The following is a 19,834-nucleotide window of genomic DNA, read 5'->3' on the forward strand; positions in this document are numbered from 1 at the left end:
CTTTGATGTCCTCTCTCATTAATGTCAAGTTTTATTTATAAACTTAATTAAACATTTAAAAAACTTTTTTAATAGCCAGGTGGTGGTGGTACATGTCTTTAATCCCAGCATTTTGGAGGCAGAGGCAGGCAGATCTCTGTGAGTTTGAGGCCAGCCTGGTCTACAGAGCAAGTGCCAGAACCGTTAGGGCTACACAGAGAAACCCTGTCTTAAAAAAAAAAAAAAAAAAAAAAAAAAAAAAAAAAAACTACCTTTTTATTAGTATACATCAATTATACATAACAGATTTCATTACATTTTCATGTCTGTTGATCATATTCACTCCATTATCCTCTTGTCTCTCTCCCACTCCCAATGATCCCATTTTAATCTATATGTATTAATATCATTATCTTTTAAGAACTGTAGTCGTATAAAGATACATAAATATCCCTATGCACATATTTTTATAGGCCTAGCAATCTGAAGTTATAAGTAGAGTTAATCTGAGGTACTTTTCAATGGGCCAATACTGTACACTGGTTTTATAAGAAATCAAAGAAATTAATTCATATTTTAGCATATTAGATATTTGGGCTGCCATGGTGACTTGGGGATCCCACAGGCATTGAGCGGCTGACAGAGCCGAAGTTCTACATCACTTCAGAAAGTCTGATAGAACAGTTTTCACATGCCCAGGCCACTAGTGGGTCCCTAGTGAGGGACCTCCTGTCTGGGGTAAACACTACCTCATTATTCTATTTCCCTTGTGCTTTAAAGTCGAAAATTCTGAAAGCATAAGAAACAGAAAAATATGATTTAGAAGACTATAGTTAAATGAACAGACGAGTAATCTATGAGGCTACTGGCATGTTTATGACTCAGCATTTCTACAAAGGAAACACAATTATGGTAGTGGTAGCGGGGAACAGAGAGGCAGGCTGGGATTATGAGGTTATGAGAGCATCCCTGGCAATACTACAAATACCTAGTAACTCCAAGAATCCTAGCAACCACTGCCATCCTAGCAACGACAGCAAATACCTATCTGTGTGAGGACAGGGTAGTTTTTGATGCCTGTCCACACCAAGCTGGTCATGGGAAGACAGGAATTATTGTTGACCTTTCTATTTGATCCTCTACACTGTCATAGAGTTTATTTCTAAATCCTTGCTATCTATTTTCTGGTCCTACAGATCTCAACTATCTACTTCCACAGCCTTCCCCAAGTGGGCAGTCATGGAAAACATATGTAAAGAATAGAACTATGCAGAACAGGTGTGAACGATGCTTACACTTCCCTTAAAATGCAGGGCAATGGCAAGCTTCACTCTGGTTTCCAGGGAAAGATCTACACAAACCAATGACAAGAACTGGTGAATGTGAACGCTCCTCTCCTTAGCCAGTGGCAGGGCTCCTTCCAACAACTGGGTCACAAGCACTATGGCCAACCCTCCAGATTCCTGTCACAGCCCCATGACACCTTTCATGTTATCTAGGCCCAGGCATCTGTCTCATCAGTTTCCCAGATCGTCACTTTCCACTGGCTTTCTTGCAATCCATTCTGCACATAGAATTAGCCAGAGAAATATCTGGAGGTGTGATTTAGTTACTACACATATATGTAAACCCCTCCAGTGGCTTCCCAGTGGGTTCAGATGAAAACTAGCCAGTGGCTAGAAGGTAAGATATAGTCTGGCCCCTGCCTTCCTCCTCTTTGTCCTCTCTCCCCACTGACTGCCATGTGGCAACCACTTGGCCTCATTCTGTTCTTAAACTCACAAAACAACTCAGTCTTTAGCATTTGCTTCACACTAGCCTGGGGCCAGATAAAGATATGAGAAGAATACAAGATTCAAAAAAGAAAGAAATAAAAAGAAAACACACAGCCCTGTCCTGCCCAGAGAAGGATAGCGTGGACTTAGAATTGCTATCTAATAAAGACATTACTGAAGAAAGTTAGAAACCAGCTTCAGAAGAAGCTCAGAGTGGCTAGCCAAGACAAAGCCTATCTGTAGGATGAGGAAATAAGATAGCAAAGATTTAGAAATAAACTATTTAACAGTAGAGGATCGAATAGAAAGGCAATGAAGTTGCCTCTAGAATCACGTAAGAGGCTGGGAAGATGCATCAGTCAGTGAGGTGTTTTTCCCACAAGCAGAAAACTTCAATTCAGATTCCTGTGTCTACACAAATCCAGGCCTGGGAGTGGGGACCCAGGAATCCCAGTGCTGGGGAGGCAAAGACAGTAGGATCCCTGAAGCTCTCTGACCAAGCACTCTAGATAAATTGGTGAGCTCCACAATCAGTGAGAGATGTCTCAGAAATTACAGTGGAAGCAGAGACTGAGGAAGACACTCAACATTGACTTCTGGCTTCCACACACATGCACATGAACACACCCATACAAACATGTACAACATATACACATAGGTACATCACTCTCACACACACACACACACACACACACACACACACACACTCAAGCATAGGAGGAAGACAGTTAGCTTCAACCTTGGTCAGGCTTGCAAATAACATCAGAGCATTGAAGTGATGGTGTTTCCTAAAACCAGGGGCTGTGATTTGTGAAATCAAGGCACTGGAAGCCTGTGAGCTTAGAATCACAAGCTGTTGCCAAGGGCCAAAGGGGGTGCCCAGGTTTTGTGAATCTGCAAGCTCCAGTTTATGTGGGTCAACAACTGAAAACTGCTTAGAACAATAAAGCTTTTCTTTCCCTTGTAGGAGTTTTAACCCCAGAGACAGGTAGGTAGAAGCATGTTGTGATTTGATCATGAGCCCCCATCATCAGCTCATGTGTTTGAACACCTGGTCTCCTGACAACAGCTCTGCTTGCTGTGAGACTTTGGGGACATTTTTTTTTATCCCAGTCCCACTTCCTGTCTGCTTCCTGTGTCCTCTTCCACAAAGATCTGAGGAGGTGAAAACACCCAGTAATAAGCCCACTACTATAGAGGTGGAAGAGCATCTATTGCCATGCCTTCCCCTCCATGAGGAACTCACCTCCATGACAAATTCATGTCTTCCTCTCCATGACAAACTCATGCCTTCCCCTCCATGACGAAATCATGCCTTCCCCTCCATGACGAAATCATGCCTTCCCCTCCATGATGAACTCATGTCTTCCCCTCTGAGATGAACTGAACCCCTCAAACCAAGAGCCAAATAAACCCTGCCTCCCTTAGGCTGCTTCTGGTCAGCCAAATATAGAAAGGAGAGCTTTGGTTCTGTTCAGTCTATGGTATTGCCACTTTAGGTTTGGATTAGGTTAATCTGGTGTGTGGGAATGTCAAGATTGCACACAACACAACTGAAGAGATGTAGATGGTGTCTGAGAGAACCAGAACCTATCAGTCATGATTCCAATCACAATGTTATATAGGGTGACTGATTTTTTTTTAACTAATGAAATTTAAATTGAAATATGAGATTGTTAGATCACACTGAAATGTTAAACAGATCTCAGAAATCACTATAAAATTTAATTCACCTAAGGGAACAAACACAAAGGATAACTCCTTTCTTTTTTAATTTTTTTAAGTCTCTGTGTGTCTGTCTGTCTGTCTGTCTATACACATATATGTGACAGTGAATGGGGGTGGGAAAAGGATAAATTGTGGGAGTCAGTTCTCTCTTTTCCAACATATCAGTCCTGAGGATGGAACTCAGAGCATTACGCTTTGCAGCAATGGCTTTGCCCACTGCCACTGGTGCGTTTTGTTGTTCCACAACAGACAATTTTTGATAGTCTTCTCTGTCACACAAACTGTTTTAGGACATCTGAGACCTCAGCCCAGGTTACTCTGCATGGCTATTCACTTGGCCTCTGCATTCTTTTGGGACTGCCCTACCCAGAAATCACTAACTTGGACCTGGGCTTTACTCTTGGATGTGACGCATATCCCTACTTGTTACCATATGCATGTGTTTATTTCTTCCTCACCTAGAAGAACCTAAGAGCAGGCTCTATCCCCAGAGTCCACGCTCCATCTCTTTATGCTTACCATTACCTGATATGACTGCCCTCTCTACTCACCTGTCATTATACCTAACCCTTCAAAGGAACCCTTTCAGAGGTCAAGGATGAATTACATGCATGTAGGAAAAGTCTGACTATTTCCAAAGCAATTTATCCGTTTTATCTTTAAAAGAAAACATTCACCTCCCTTCGCAGCACAATTGCTTATATGTAAGAAGTTTATTGCACGATTCTTCTACTGAAATGAAAAGCGTTCCCCTTGCTGCTTTAGCTCTGTGAGGGAGAATCTAATTGTTTTGTTGGAGCACTATTCTGAAAGCTTCCAAAGTGGGAATTAAAGTGAGAGCTATTTTTAGTGTAGCCGGTCTTTTTATAATCTAGCCTGTGCAGTGGAGCGAAGCTGTTGGACTTGAATGGAAAGCCTCATGCCACCAAGAGAGCCCACCAGCTTCAGCTCGTAGCCTCTGGGATCTGAACAGCTGGTACCAGAGCCTCAGACACAGCTGTGACATGAGATGTAGTGTCTAATATCCGCACACTGAACAATAAACAAATAGCAGGAATCTGTGTGCCATCAAGAGATCTCCATGTCAGTGTATGCAATCTCAATGTTATTCAGAAAGAGAGAGAAAGATAGGCTGGCAGGAGAAAACCAAACATGTGTGGACAAGTGTAAACCTAAGTCAAAAACCAAAGGTAAATATAGATAGATAGATAGATAGATAGATAGATAGATAGATAGATAGATGGATAGATGGATAGATCACAAAAGGCAAACCAGTAAGACATAAGAAATATGTGGATGTGTGATATGAATAAAAGCATGAAAGAAAGCTTGGCATTCAGCAGAATTAAAAAATAACTTAGTCTGAAGGTTTGAAAGAAAGTAAATACAATACCCAAATATGAAGGAAGTAGAGAGAGCAGGAAGAATATGCTTTATATGTAAGTATATGCATAGACCAAAGGTCCATGGTGATAAGCTCAGTGGGCTCATTCAAGTCTTGATGTTTATTCCCATCATGACCAAAATGAGGATAAAGAAGCCTAGCTCCAAGACATTGAATGAGATCAACTCTAAGAAGCAGGTACCATGTTGATCAAATGTACCTTTAAATCCACAGCAGCCTGCACAGTGCCTAGGCACCAGTGTATCACAAGAGGCTCTGTGTTTTGTGAATGAGGAAAGGATTTGTGAATACCAAGATTGTAGAGCAGTGTGCCTATCATCATTTGAGCTCCAGTTCTTCACAGGCAATTTAGAACAGTGGTCCTCTAAGTGTGATCAGCATCAGCATCACCTGGGAACATCTAGCAAGTGCCGATTGAGCAGTAGCATCCTTCATTTGCTGAGGCAGAAACCGCAGGAGGGCCCAGAGACTTAAGTCTAAGTAATTATTAAAGGATGGAGACCCATAAAGCCAGATGAGGTGGTACATATCATAATCTTGTGCTCCTGCTGTGAAATGGAATATAGAGATGGGGAATTTCCAGAAGCCCAAGAGCCAACAAGCCAGGTGTGCACAGGGGCTAACACCAAGACACTCTGCCTTAAACAAGGGGGAGATGAGCACTGACACCTGAGATGTCCTGACCTCCACATGTCCCATGACAAATGCATGTACACACACACAACATATACCCCAATACACACACACCCCAACACACACACATCAACCCACACACACACACCCCAACACACACACACACACAAACCTCTGCACACACACCCCAACACACACACACATACCCCAACACACACACACACACACACACACACACACACACACCACTCTCAAAACATAAATGTAAAGATTATAAAAAAACAGGCCTTATAGATTATTCTGACACAGTGTATCTACTAAGTAGGGAAGTGACCATCAAGCATTCTTTTAATATAAAATATTAATGTGGTGCAAGAGACATTCAGGCCTTGGAACCCAGGACATGGGCAGTAACATCTGCCAAATGAGAATGAACACCTAATCAATCAAAGTCCATAGTTCCAGGAAAGTCTCTAAATGCACTCACCTTGCTTTTTGGCTTCTGTAATTCTGCTTCTGACTAACTGCTCTTGCCAACTGAGGTGTGTCAACTCAGGATATGTTATTGTTTTATTTTGTTTTGTTTTTGTGCCTAAAAGCCCACCTTAAGTAAAGCTTGGAGCTGTACTTGGGCCCTGAACACCCAGTGTAATCACTGGCCAGCTAATAAAGAGTTTCTACTGGCTTGAACCTGTGTCTGAGTAACCTTCTCAGGTGGCTGCCTCTGGGCTGGATGCTATTCAAGATCCATAAAGGGGAGTCCTTAAACCAAGCTCAGGATGGAGGGATGGAGGAAGGAATTCATTCTTCACCTTTCTCTTCTATCAATGTCCAAGGCCAGAGAAAGAGGTGTCCCATTTAGGCCACCCATCCTGGGCCTGTGTGTGTGCTTCTCTCTGTCTCACTCTGTGTGTGTGTATGTGTGTGTGTGTGTGTGTGTGAAGGTATATAAACATGAATATGTGTGCACATGTGTTTGTGTATGCATGTTGTATTCTTATTCACTCTTTCAAGATCAATACTGTTGTTCTGTTTCACGGGTAAGTACACTTGGGATCAGAGGAGCTAAGTAGAGTTAACTGAAGACTGTGGAACGCAAAGAGGACAGCATACTATAAACCTCATGCTCTCAATCATCACATGTCCTTTCTATTGCTTTCATAAAACTTCCTTTAGAAGACCCTCTCTGAGCAAGGGGCAGTTGCAGCCTGGCTTTCCTGCCTTAGGAGAGTGTTGCCAATGGTCCAGTATGGGAGCCGCAGAGAGATAAAGTCCAAGTTCTGACTGAAGGAAGGAGTGACTGTGCTCTGTGCAGAGCTACAGGCTTTTGCCTTTGATTTGGCAACAGAGGAGGCAGCTGGCACTTTTGAGCTGACTATGTACCTGGCAAGTACCTGTCTGAGCATGCCACAGGCATCTGCTACATGGTCAAAGCACTCACTGACCTGTAGCCATTGACTACCTCCCTTCAATCCTACTTCGGACACTGTGAGAAGTAAGCAATTCCCCAAGGTCACAAAAAACACAACATCACCTGGGCACTGGCTTTGCCTTTCTCAGCCCAGAGCATCTCTTAATCATCCCAGGTCTGGGCTTCCCAGGTATCACCAGCAGCAGTGAGCAAAGCAAGATGGAATGTAGGGAGGCAGAGGCTTGTCACCATTACTCAGGCAGCAGATGACAGCATCTTGAATCAGGGCCGTAGTGGTGGAATAGCAAGAAAGAGTCAGATAGGGAATCATCATAAATAAGGTGAATTGGTGAGCGTCCAGGGATAAATGATAGAAAGGCAGAACCATCAAGGTCCAGCACTCAGCCTGAGCAATGAGGAAGACCAGCAGCAGCAGTGAGCAGATGCATCAATGCCAGGTCCAATAATGCTGCCAGAGCTGAGGTGGGAGGCCAGGCTGGAAGGAGAGTCTGGAAGCCATCCTTGTGGTGACAGCTCAGAACGAGAAATTGCTATCAAAGGCCCAGGGGAATGCCTAGAAAAGAGACAGGGGGTAAGATCTTGTGAAAACTCAGGAGAATAGACACAGAATGGCTCTGCAAACCACACAAGGAATGCGTCAAAAGCGATGAGCGCTGTGGGCAGAGTGAGGACAGGAAGGGCGATGCCACTGATGGCTGCTGACCTTGGAGACGCGGCTCCATGCTGCTACGTGAGCAAGCAGGTGATTTCTTTCAAGGAGTCAGTCAAACACATCGATGTGTACCAGTGACAAAGAAAGAGAGGAGGAAGACTGAGAATCAAAGATCAAGAGAGAGGGAAGGAAGAAACAGGTGGAGGAAGAAAGGGAGGAGAGAGTCTGAACACAGAGAAGCAGGGATGATCTGCTGCATTCTTAACGGTGTGAAGAGGCAGGTTCCAGACGGGGAACCGGGACCCTAGCAGATAAGAAGCGGGACAGATGGAGAGGGACATGGAATACAGTAGAAAAGAGGAAAAGAAACAAAAATGGAAGGTGAGATGGTGCCGCAAGACCTGGGAAGAACACAGCAGTATTTTTTTCCACAGTGGCCTGCAGCCGTGAGGACATGAGTGGATGACCAACGCATGGTATGTCTGTCTACTCAAGGGAGAGTGACTCGGGCATTCTGAAGAAAGCAGTACCCACCTACATCATTCCATGAAAGAGCCAAGGGAAAGCTGCTTATATACACATTACCTATCATATAACTGAATTTATATGAAATGTCTACAGTAGGCAAATCTATGGGGCAGAAAGTTGCCTAGGGCTGGAGGGTAGGAAAGGAGTAGGATCAGGTGATGAATGCATATTCCGAGGGGATGAAATGTCCTAAAATTTATTGTAATGGTAATTATCCAACCCTGAATATACAAAAAAAAACACTGAATTATATATTTCAATAGTATATGGATGATATCTCAATGAGCTGTTATTTTTTTAAAAAAATGAAGGCATCTACAATTTCTCACTGCAATCATACTTCCTATCCAACTTGCCAGCAGGTATCATCAGCTCTGCCCTCAAATACATGCCCAGTCACAACCTCTCCCACTTCGACAAAGTGGCCGGCTGTGTTCACATGCTTCCTGGATGGCTAGTAGTCTCCTGGCCATCTTCTCGGTGTGCTTTCTGGTGCTCATTCTTCCCCCAGTTCCACAGTGATGTTTCCAAGAGGGGCATCACATGGCCCAGTGCCTTTGGCCATCAAAGGCTCGCATCATCTTTGGGATAAGATCCTTGCTCATCCCTGTGAGCTAGTGCAGCTTCTGTGTGAGATCCATATTCATCTCTGACTCTCTTATGCTCTTCATTTATGCTCCATGCAAGTTCCCACCTCAGGAAGTTCCTACTTAGGAACCCTTTGTGTTATTTTCGTCCTCTCAGGCTGCTGGAGCAAAAGTGCCTACACTAGGGACCAGTAAACACCAACAATGTAGTGCTGGTAGAGCTAGAGGCTAAGTAGTCCAAAATCAAAGTTCTAGAAGATTCTTTGTCTAATCAGGTTCTGTTCCTCATAAATGATGCTTTCCACATGTTCTTACATGACAGAAAGAAGACAGGGGCCCCTTTTATAAGGCTAGCAACTCCATTTGTAAGTGTGTCTTACCTGTGACCAATCACTTCTGAGGTTCACCTTCTAATACCATCTTCTTGGCACAAGACATTCCCTGATGATCCTGCTCTCTGTCTCTTTGCTTTACTTCTTCACTGGCCGCACCACACCCTATTTCTTTCAGTTGACACATACATATGCACATATACACAAACATACATATATGCACATATACAGTCACCATTGTACACACACGCGCGTGTGTGTGTGTGTGTGTGTGTGTGTGTGTGTGTGTGTGTGTGTGTGGTTTAGCTATCTCTACCCCTAAACTGTGACCTCTGTGTGCACAAAGACTTGAGCAGTTGTATCCACAGAACCCAAAAACATGCAGCATTTGATAAAATGTTGGCTGAATGAATGATCTTTGCATCATTCTTTATTTTAAATATGAGGAAACCTGCCAGGGCTTTAGGGGGGGTCACATTAGAGAATTAAGTAATGCCAGCTTGAAACCCCCTGTGAGCACATAATTTTGGTTTTTGTCATCCTGCCCCCTTAGTTCTAGCTGGTGCCATCTCTGGTCCTGAGAAGAGACAATTCTACTTGGGTGATGCATTCATACTGACCAGAACCACCCATACCTCTTACTATACACAGGGTGAATGAAAAACAGAGGAGCCACTAGTGTGCAGAGAGATGCTCCTGGCTCCCCAATGGGCACAGAGTGATGGAGTTGTGTCTGTTTCTCCCATAGGCCTTGTGACCTTGAATGTGTCCTTCAGCTTCCAGACTTCACACAAATAGAGGAAGGATCTGAATGCCCTCTGGCCCAAAACCCTGAAGCAGCCCATCTTTAAGCACAGCACTAAGGTCCCTCACACACTTGGATTGTGAATAAGGACTCACAGTAGATGCTGGAATTTGTTCCCAGATAGAGGGACCAACTTAATAGGCACTGACCCTCTACCCATCAATATTTCCAAGGTAACAGTAGATGGACACTTGCCTCAGCAACAGTGAGTTCTTAAAGATAGTCTAAAATCACTGATTAGTCAGAACCATGTGATGCTTGGAGGCATTGTGGAAATCCTTTGCAAAATACTAATAATATTTTGGCAGTGGCAGTTGTGAATTTGTATCACAGCTATTCTTTCCAGAAAAAAAAAAAGAGATGGCTCCTTTGATTAAAAATTATATTCTTGATGTTAAAAGGCTTTAATAAAATAATCCTGGTTTAAACAGTTAAATTTCATTTTAGTCATATATTTCCTGTGTGTTACCAAAGCACAGAGTTTGACATGATGGAGAGAGTTGTATGTGTTCCTTCATCAAACCCAGGCAGGTTCAAGACCCAAAAAGAACTAATTTTATCAGTTCAAATCAGAAGGCCCGCATGAGGAGATTACCAAGAATTTACACAAAGCCTGATTTAATTTATTACAAATTCAGTACCGCCTGTTAAATTCTCCTGCAATATTTGATGTCTTTGATAATCTTCTTTCTAAAGTATTGCCAGTTTCAAGAGAAATACCTACCACACTTGATGATAACATTTTCCTTATAATACAAATTGTAACAACAATATAGAACTCACAGTATGATGTTCAGACATGTACATGGCTTTTCTGAAACCCATGATTTCAGTCTCAACAACTAGAAAGGTCCTGCCTACAAGCTATTGCTTTTAAAATCCAAAATGAAAATCAAAGGACACAAGAGTTTGTTATTGAATCAACCCAAATTCTAATCCACTATATCAATAATCTCTAGATTACCCATGAATCAAAAAAAAATTTCATAAACCATAACTGCCTGACTGCACAAGACCTGCATAAAACCAAGCGAGCCAGAATTCTAACACAGATGGGCGAGGTCTCACCCCTGACTGATGGAGCTGATGGCAGGAGATAGGGGCTGGGGAGACAGAACCATTCTTTTTATTGAGGGTTTGGCCACTGGTAGGTCCCTGCTCCTGTGATGGTCCCGTACATGGGGAGATGTGGAGATGTGGGCGGCACTAACTGGAGTAGTGAGAGATTCCGCAGAGCCATTGTATCTGCCATGAATTAGGAGTGATGGCACCTGGGCTTTGGAGTAACCTTTTGTGCAGTCAGTGATTGTCATCTGAGGTTTACAGATTCACAGCCTTTGTATAACTTAGTCCCCAGACACACCTGGCAAGCCAGGAAGTCTGAGAACTGCTTAGGTGATGGTTCCTTCAGACACCTCCTAGATCAGATAAGAGGTTTGGGTATGCAGAAATTGACGTGCTGACAGTGCCTTTTGTGCAACGGCAAAAAGGCTTCCGTGAAGCTGCCAGGGATTCAGTTCATCAGATGCTGATCCCCTGCTGCTACCAGGGTCACTCTTTCTTCTACCAACACGGACTCGAGGAACTAAGGACACCGATGAACTGGATTTAGTGAACTAGTTTTTAAGGATCATAGAAGGATATAAAGTTGAGAGGGGAGCATGTGAGGGAGATGCCCGGGCAGGTGGAGGGGGCAAATGGGAGATGGATACAATCCTATTTCATTATATGCATATATGAAATTCTCAAAGAATAAAAGGATTTGATTAAGTTTGGGCTAGAATAAGTAAGAACTCTCATTTCCAGTTTATAAATCTCTACACTGTTGGGCTGTGTTTCATACAATGAGTATCTAACCTCTATGATTCCCATTTCTCCATCCCCACTCTCCACTTCCAACACCTACCTCACTCCCAAGATCCCACACAGTAGCAGAAACTGGCAACAGGATGAGATGCACAGGAGCAAAGTGATTGGAGTTGTTCACATGGCAAGAGAAAAATTTAAAGTCCTCTCACTATTTCATAGACATATCAAGATGCTCAAAAGCTTAGAGAATTTCCAGTCCCATGTTCCATTCAAGAATACCCCATATTGATCAAGACTTGCCCTGAGATGGAGAACAGCTTACTGGGAACTCAGGCTGAGGGCCACACAAAAACAAACGGAAGCGATCGTAAAGAGGAGGCTGGGTGGCCTGTACATACAACTTCTGTGGCTCATCCCAGATTTTTCTTGAGCGACTTAACGTAATCACCTAGAGGAACACTACCCATTTCAAGACATACTCATACAATTGTTTTCTAAAACATGGTCTGATACTTGACTAAGAATATCTTTTTCCTGAACAATGATGGGCTGCATTCTAACACCTGAGAGCAAGCCAAGGTGTATCTGGCCCCTTGTGTACTTCCTTCTTCCAGTCCTTAAGTCTATGCAGACTGATGAGTTCAAATGAGATCCTTCTGCCCAGCAGCTGAACAAAGCATCGTTTGCCCAACCATAATTGATGTGCATACATTCTCCAGCTTGTTCTCCAGAGAGACATTCGTTGGCTACTGGCTGAGCAAACCTTACCAGGAAGGCAAAGGCAAGTGAAATTGCTCCCATCCTGCTTCTCATTTGCATCAATACAGCTCGCCTCGTTCTGGCAGGGTGTCCTCTGGCAGGCATCAAATTCTTCACAGAATGTGCCAATGTACTGATCCTCGCAGGTGCAGGAGAACATTGCCTGAGACACAAAAAGAGAGTGTGTGATACCTGAACACAATACTCCATAAAACACGTGTTTTGGGTGAAACTGAAGGCTCAAAAGTCCTGTGTCCTTTCATAAAGATATCAGTGCTGAGTGATTTAATGACCCAACTTTACGTCATAATCTGGTTAAATTGTGCTATGTGAAAAATAGTACGTGGCTTTTTTTTTTTTTTTTTTTTTTTTTTTTTTTTTTTTTGCGGTTTAATTTTAGGCATTTGTTTTTATAGCTTATTCGTATTTATCCCAACCACTTTCAACCTTCCCAAAACAGAAATAGAAAGAACAACTTGTTTTAAACTAAAAATGAAGTTTTGCTAACCCATGGGAATGACAGCTTTGCCACAGTACACCATGCTTTAGCCATCCAACTTAGATACTATGCCAAGCAGCTCAAATCCTCTGCATGGATGATGCTTACAACCCAAATGCTACCAAATGGCCTACTTGGCCCATCTTTCCAGTGCACCAAGCAGACTCATTGAATCACTTTATAAATTGATCTCAAAGAGTCCCTGGGAACAAGGGAAAATATGAAGAATCTGATTCAAGAAGCATTTCATTTCATTCATTACAGTCATGTGACCCCAATACAGTACTACAACTCAAACATAGGACTCAAAGAAATGACTCTGACTTGAATCTTTATTTTTGAAGTAGCTGAAAAGCCCATATAAACCTAGACTTTCCTAAGTCCCTATTGATAAAAACACCATGCACTTCAGACACCGTGGGTGGTGTCATCCTGGGCTGCTAGTGCTGGGTTCTATAAGAAATCAGGCTGAACAAACCATGGGAAGCAAGCAGGTAAGCAGCATCCCTCCATGGCATCTGCATCAGCTCCTGCCTCCAGGATCTTGCCCTGTGTGAGTTCCTGTCCTGACTTCCTTCAGTGATAAACAGCAATGATGAAGTGTAAGCCAATAAACCCTTTCCTCCCCAGCTTGCTTTATGGTCATGGTGTCATGTTGCAGGAATAGAAACCCTAACTAAGACAGCCACTAAAGAGATTTTTCAGGACCTCCATCTAGCGCCCTATCAGCACAACCCATACCTTCCTTCCTCCTGCAAGAAGACAGAGTTGCCCATGCTTCTCTTTATTATACTGTCTCTCAATCCAGTTTAACCATTGTACGTTTCTTGATAGTACTTCTATACATTTAAATTTCTTGGTAGGTGACAAAAGAGCTTCCTCATTCCATTCTCCTGGTGCCATTATTCTCTCTAGTGATCATTCCTGACATAAAATGCTAGGATTTTGTTACCAGTCATCATACTGACCTTTCACCATGGGGCAGTTTGAATCTCAAGACTTTCTGAACAATAAAAAAAAACAGAACAAAAATTGTATCGATTGCAAATAACAATGTCAACCCTTCTCTGTAATTCAGTCATATCAGCAGCTGTTTTATTTTTATCTCAAAGATGTTTTCAGAATTTACCCCAAAGTGGGATGCTGTAATGGCTGTTGAATTGTATCAATGCTATTTTAGGTTCTGTATAAATTATTATTGCTCTCATTTGTGTTTTGTTATTATATAAATTGAACATCTAGATTTCCTAGCATTGACTCATCATTATGTTCCTGGAACACTGACTAAAGTCATTCTGCAAAATGGCTTTCATTTGGCTTTTGTTCCATTCATAATTATACTTGTAGCATCTTCCATTCCTGCCCTCCTGCCCGCATCAGACTCACTTTCTAAGAAAGCCTATCCCTTGCACATGAGATCATGTTTTACATCATAAAAGGGTGTCCTTCACAAGTGGCTGAATCAAGGAACAGCAATACACTTCAACTTACCAACCAAACAAGGGCCAGACCAAAAATATAAAATAAAATACAACCTTGAAAATTATCAAACTGCCAGTGTGTATGCAGTTTCTTTCCTCTACAGGAACAGGATGAGTTCCCGTTTGATCTTCACAACCAACTCTCCTTTATTTAGTTCAAGGACCTGGTCTTCCTTAGACACAGAACAGCTAAAAATCAAAGCAGCAGGCTCTCTTCAGTGAAAGCTGTATTCCCTGCACGGGTATCTAGCACCTCCCAGAGCTCATCCTGCTGACCAGTCCTCCCCTATCCCTCTGCACTCTAGCAAGAGTTGCTGGGCTCATGTGGCTTCCCATGATGCTGGCTTTCCTCTTGGTTGTGTTTGCAGAGATACTGTGACTGGCTGAAGCTACATGAGGACTGTTAGCAATAGAGATTCTTAAATAAGAAACTCCTCTCTCTAGAACTACATTGTGAGAAAAATCTTTTCTTTGTTCAAATGCAAAAGAGAAGACACATTCAATATTTGCAAGAGTTGTGTCTGCAGGCCTTTGTGCAAAGGGAAATTCATAACCACCTTTGAAATATATAATAGATACTGTGCACACACCCAACACAGAAAGGCCTCCTGTGGCGGTAAATTGCAATATGCCATTGGTATAGGCAGCTGTTGTCTATTTTGCTTGGTTTGTATCCAGATGTTCTATATTACAAATAATTTGCCTCAGTTAGCTGAGAGATGCATTTTGCACTTAACTTACCTAGTGAGTACCATGAAAAACATGTTGATTGTAAACAAATTATTAAAATCTGATATAAATAATATCAAATATTATTGAGCTGGCTTCTATTTGTACTTAAAGCTACAATAGAGACACATGCTTTATTTTGCTTCGCTTTAAGCAGGAACACTGAAAGAAGTGATAAGAAACTGCTAAACCCATTGCTTTTTGACAAAGCAAAACACTGAATGGGTTTTAATTTTGTTTGATGAGTGAGGAAAGAAATTAACAGATGTTCAAATACCCATGAATATGAAACGTTTTTTGTTAAACGTTTGCATCTTCTGCAGCACATACCCATAAAGTTCAAGTTCATGCAAGAACAGCGAACTTCCCTGCAATGTCAAAAGGTTTAGTTTGGATGGAGAAGGAGCTCAGGGAGCCACACCCTTGGTGCTAAACACTTGTTCTTGACAGACTCATGGAGATGCTTTCAGTTGTACACTGACCCCATCAGGTTCCAATCCAATGGCCACACACATGGCCCTGGTTAAACCAAGTAGATTACAAAACCAAAGCAAAGTCACACATCTGAAAAAGCATTGTAAGAAAGAGCATTGATAGTGATGAGAAGGACTAAAGGGGGAAGGGTGATGAGACAGCATTATATACATGAGTACAATTACCAAAGAACAAACTCGACCAATAAAGGAGTTTGTTTGATAGTTTCGAGACTGTAGACTTGTAAGAAACTGTGCATTTTCATAATAGAAAAAACTATGTTAGTGTATTTATATGGAAAACTTTTATAATCATTTAAAGCCATAAAATATCCTTGAGAACGTTAATGTGTACCCCATAATTTCACTAATCTGGGTCCAATTAATGCTGCCAGCCTAAAAGACATAGGATGTCTTTGAAGTTAGTAGCTCACCTAATCCATTGAAAGAAGCTCCCCTGTCAAAATATTGTTCATGCACAAGTAGTTTTGAAGTAATATGAAAAGTGTCATTCAGAGATTAACTTTCAAACTCAGAATAGAATATCAATTTTCCTCAACAGCTTGAAGTCAAATATTCTATTTGTATATTAATGAATCTTTCTCAGGGGCTTACATTGAAGAGTTCCAGGTTAAAGCAATGTTCAGTAATACGTACATTTGGTTACCCACCCACTCAACAGCTCACTGAGCAGTGATTCTTTGGGAACTATTTACCCACAGAACACATCATCAATATCTGGAAAGATGCCCGGTGGTCACAGCTGGGGACCTGCTATTAGTATCTAATGAATGAAGTTTAGGGATGCTGCTAAACATTGCACAGTGCACCTTAAGGGATGTTTCAGTCCCAAATGTTTATGGTGTCGATACTGAGAATTGTTGATATAGACAGCCTTATAAGTTCTGGCTTCTGGCATGATATAAAACTTGAGGAAGGATGTACCAAAAGTGACCCAAAAGGATACTGGCATAGTAATGGTACTTGATACTATATTACCTTGTCTCTTTACTATAGTTTCCCTGCATAATAAACAATCCTAAAACAATGGTCCTACAGCCTCCTTAGAATAGAAGCTGGAGAGCCACTTAGGAACATTTCATTCACTTCTTCAATTTCCATATAACAATGTCAGTCCTGCCATCTTAGGCAATTTTCCAAACATGTGCAGCATCTTTATTCCACACTATAAAATGCTCATTCTTTCCAGATGATGTAAAAGAGATGTTGCCCAGCACTTATTCATTAATCACACTCATTCGGCAAGCGCGCTTTGCACCCATTGTGTGTCGTGATGTTTTGGGTTCCAGGGAAGTGGTGAAGGGCAGAAAGAAACTATGCCTGTTTGTAGAGCTTATATGGACACATTCTTTGGAAGTAAGATCTTAGAGTGACAACAGATACACCCTGCCACATAGGAATGTAGAGCAGTATGAGAAGGTAGGGAATATGGTGGAGCATAGATCAACTTTGATCCCATTCAATGCCTAATAGAGAGCACAAATGCTTAAAGAACTATACAGACATAGAATTTAGCTGACCTTGGTGGTTCATGCCTATGATTCTAGTAGACGAAGGCAAAAGGAGTACCATGAGTTTGAGGCCAGCCTAGGCTACAGTGTGAAACCCTGTCTCACAGAAACAAAAGGCCAGGTAGCACACACCTGTTAAGTAGAGGCAAGAGGACAAGGAGTTCAAAGTCATCCTTGACTATATAACAGAAATTCTGTCTCTAAAATAAATCAATCCTTCTCAGTACAATCAGAAATAAGAACTTTTCATTTCTCTTAAATCAAGTTGGCCATGACAGTCAGAACCCCAGCCATATATTCTTATTCCCTGGCAAAACTGTTCTCACTGAGGAGTTGCTACTTCATTTCACATCATCAATTGAGTATTGTAAGTACCCTACAATTGCACTTACCATAAGGATGTGGTCAAGAGCAGCAGATGCCATATACCATGTGAAGCAAGTCGTACCCAGGGACACTCACTCATGCTGTGAGTCCCAACAACGTTTTCCTTATCAGTGGTGCAGACAGCATGGGCACCCAACTGTCCCTTTTGAGCTCACTGTGGTAAGTCATTCAAAGCTCTACGTGGCTACTTCCTCCTAACTCACCTCTTGCCACCTGACCTATGGAGGCCTCTATCCTGGCCTAGACTGGGATTTTTTTTCAGTATTATATAACACTGAGAATATTATATAAAATAGAGCTTAATATATGAGTCTGCACTCCCCAGCACAATATTCAAGGCCCTACTTTGAATGTCTCATCCTTTGTCTTTTTTACATCTTCAAAAAAAAAAAAAAATCTCACTACTAGTGGACAGACAAGCCAGCCCCAAAATAACCATTCCATCTGAGAAACTGTATTTCTCTCTCTAAAAATCAGAACTTGGGACTAAAGAGATGGCTCAGTAGTAAAGAGCACTGGCTGCTCTTCCAAACAACCTGGGTTCAGTTTCTAGTACCACATGGTGGCTTACAATGGTCTCTAACTCTAGTTCTGGGGCATCTAATGCGCTCTTCTGGTATCCTTAGGCATCGGGCACACACATAATGCACAGACGTTACATGAAGGCAAAAGCACCCAAACACATGGAATAAAAACAAATATTTAAAAATAAAAATGTGAAAAGGCCAGCTTCTCCATAAGAATGGCACAAAGAAAACACACTTGATTTTGATGCCCTCATGACATCAGTGTGGACACAGAAACACCAGCTGCCCTAGATAATGGATTTTGTTGTTGGAGAATTTTGCTTACATAGAATTATCTTGTTAACCTGCCCTATATCTGCCAGGTGGGTATCGCCAGGTCCGTTTTATAAAATGCAAACAAACTCAACAGATAAATCAGATAAATGGCTTAAAATGTCCCAGCTAGCAAGTACAAGGTTAAAGTTTAAACTCATATTGTTGGACTCTGAGTCCTTTTCCATTCACTGCGCTGAGGATCCGCTGTAACCCTCAGCGCAGCCTTGGGTGTAGGACAGCTCTGGGAGCCACCCTGCATGCATACTCTGAAATAGACCCCAAGCATGTACAGCATGCCAGTGCCTGCGCTGATTTTCTGTGCTCGTACCCATTGCTTTCCTGTCAGGCTGCCTCCCTTATCTCTGCATTAGACTGTCCTTTCTGTTCATTCCCTCAAGTCTCTCATTTTCTTGAGAATATCACATTCATCCAAATGTCGATGCAAGGCATAAACCGTCTTCTTGCTGGTTGAAGATGTTGTTTGTCTATCAAGTGCCTGAGTACAAGGACTTGAGGGACTCTTATGACTGAATAGGAAGGGCTCCCTCAGAATGCTTATATGGGGAGGACCCGGTTCCCAGTGAAAGCAACTGGAACACGAGGGTTCGGCCGTCACCAGTGAACTAATGCATTTATGAATTCATAACTTTATATTGTTATTGAAAGGTGGTAGCAACAAGAGATGAGTCCCAGTTAGCTAGGAAACAGATCACTGGCAGCATATCCTTGAAGGCTATTTCTTGCCACTGGCCTGTCTTCTCTCTCCTCCCTGTCCTCTTCCTCTGGTTCCTGTGATATGAGAACATCTCTCCCCTTGTGCTCTTCCACTGGGATGTTTCTGCTATGCCACAGGCCTACGAGTGAGGAAACTGGGCAGCCGTGGACTCTGAAACCGAAAGTCAGAATAAATTGTTCCTCCTCTAAAAGTTTCTCATGGGTATTTGTTATGGAAATAAAATTCTGACGTATATAGAGAGCCTCGTCTATCCTTTGCTAAAGGGGAGGTACTTGAATCTAAGATCTCAGTTATACCGAATGTTGCAGCTTCATTAAATTAAGTAAGTAGATACTGCAGGAGAGTTCTATACAAGATCAGGGTCCTCTCCTCCATCCCCCCTTCTCTCTCTCTCTCTCTCTCTCTCTCTCTCTCTCTCTCTCTCACTCACACACACACACACACACACACACACACACACACACACATCTATCTTTATCTCTCTGTCATTTATCTTTTATCTCTCCCACAATAGGTGTGAAATATATACACATACATACATATATCATCACAGATACATCCACTGGTCTGTATTGACCACTGGTCCATACAGAGGGCCTAACTGCAACAAGGATTAGAAAGAGCATCCTGAACCAGAGTGCCTAACAGGTCCCTGTGCCTATGAAAATGCAGCAAAGATGTTTCAACCCATTCTGCTCTAAAGGACTCTCCCAGCCAACACTGATTTACAG

General features: G+C 42.2%; 1 protein-coding gene across 1 annotated transcript in view; it reads right to left on the reverse strand.

Moving 5' to 3' along the window:
- The window catches only part of Dner (delta/notch like EGF repeat containing), a 272,217-nt gene that overhangs the window by 80,327 nt on the left and 172,056 nt on the right, over nucleotides 1–19,834 (reverse strand). Inside the window, exon 6 of the mRNA XM_051190607.1 lies at nucleotides 12,434–12,587. Within this exon, the coding sequence (XP_051046564.1) occupies nucleotides 12,434–12,587 (154 nt within the window). The remainder of the gene's footprint in view (nucleotides 1–12,433; nucleotides 12,588–19,834) is intronic.

This window comes from Phodopus roborovskii, unplaced genomic scaffold (genome assembly GCF_943737965.1).
Source record: "Phodopus roborovskii unplaced genomic scaffold, PHOROB, whole genome shotgun sequence".
NCBI lineage: Eukaryota > Metazoa > Chordata > Mammalia > Rodentia > Cricetidae > Phodopus > Phodopus roborovskii.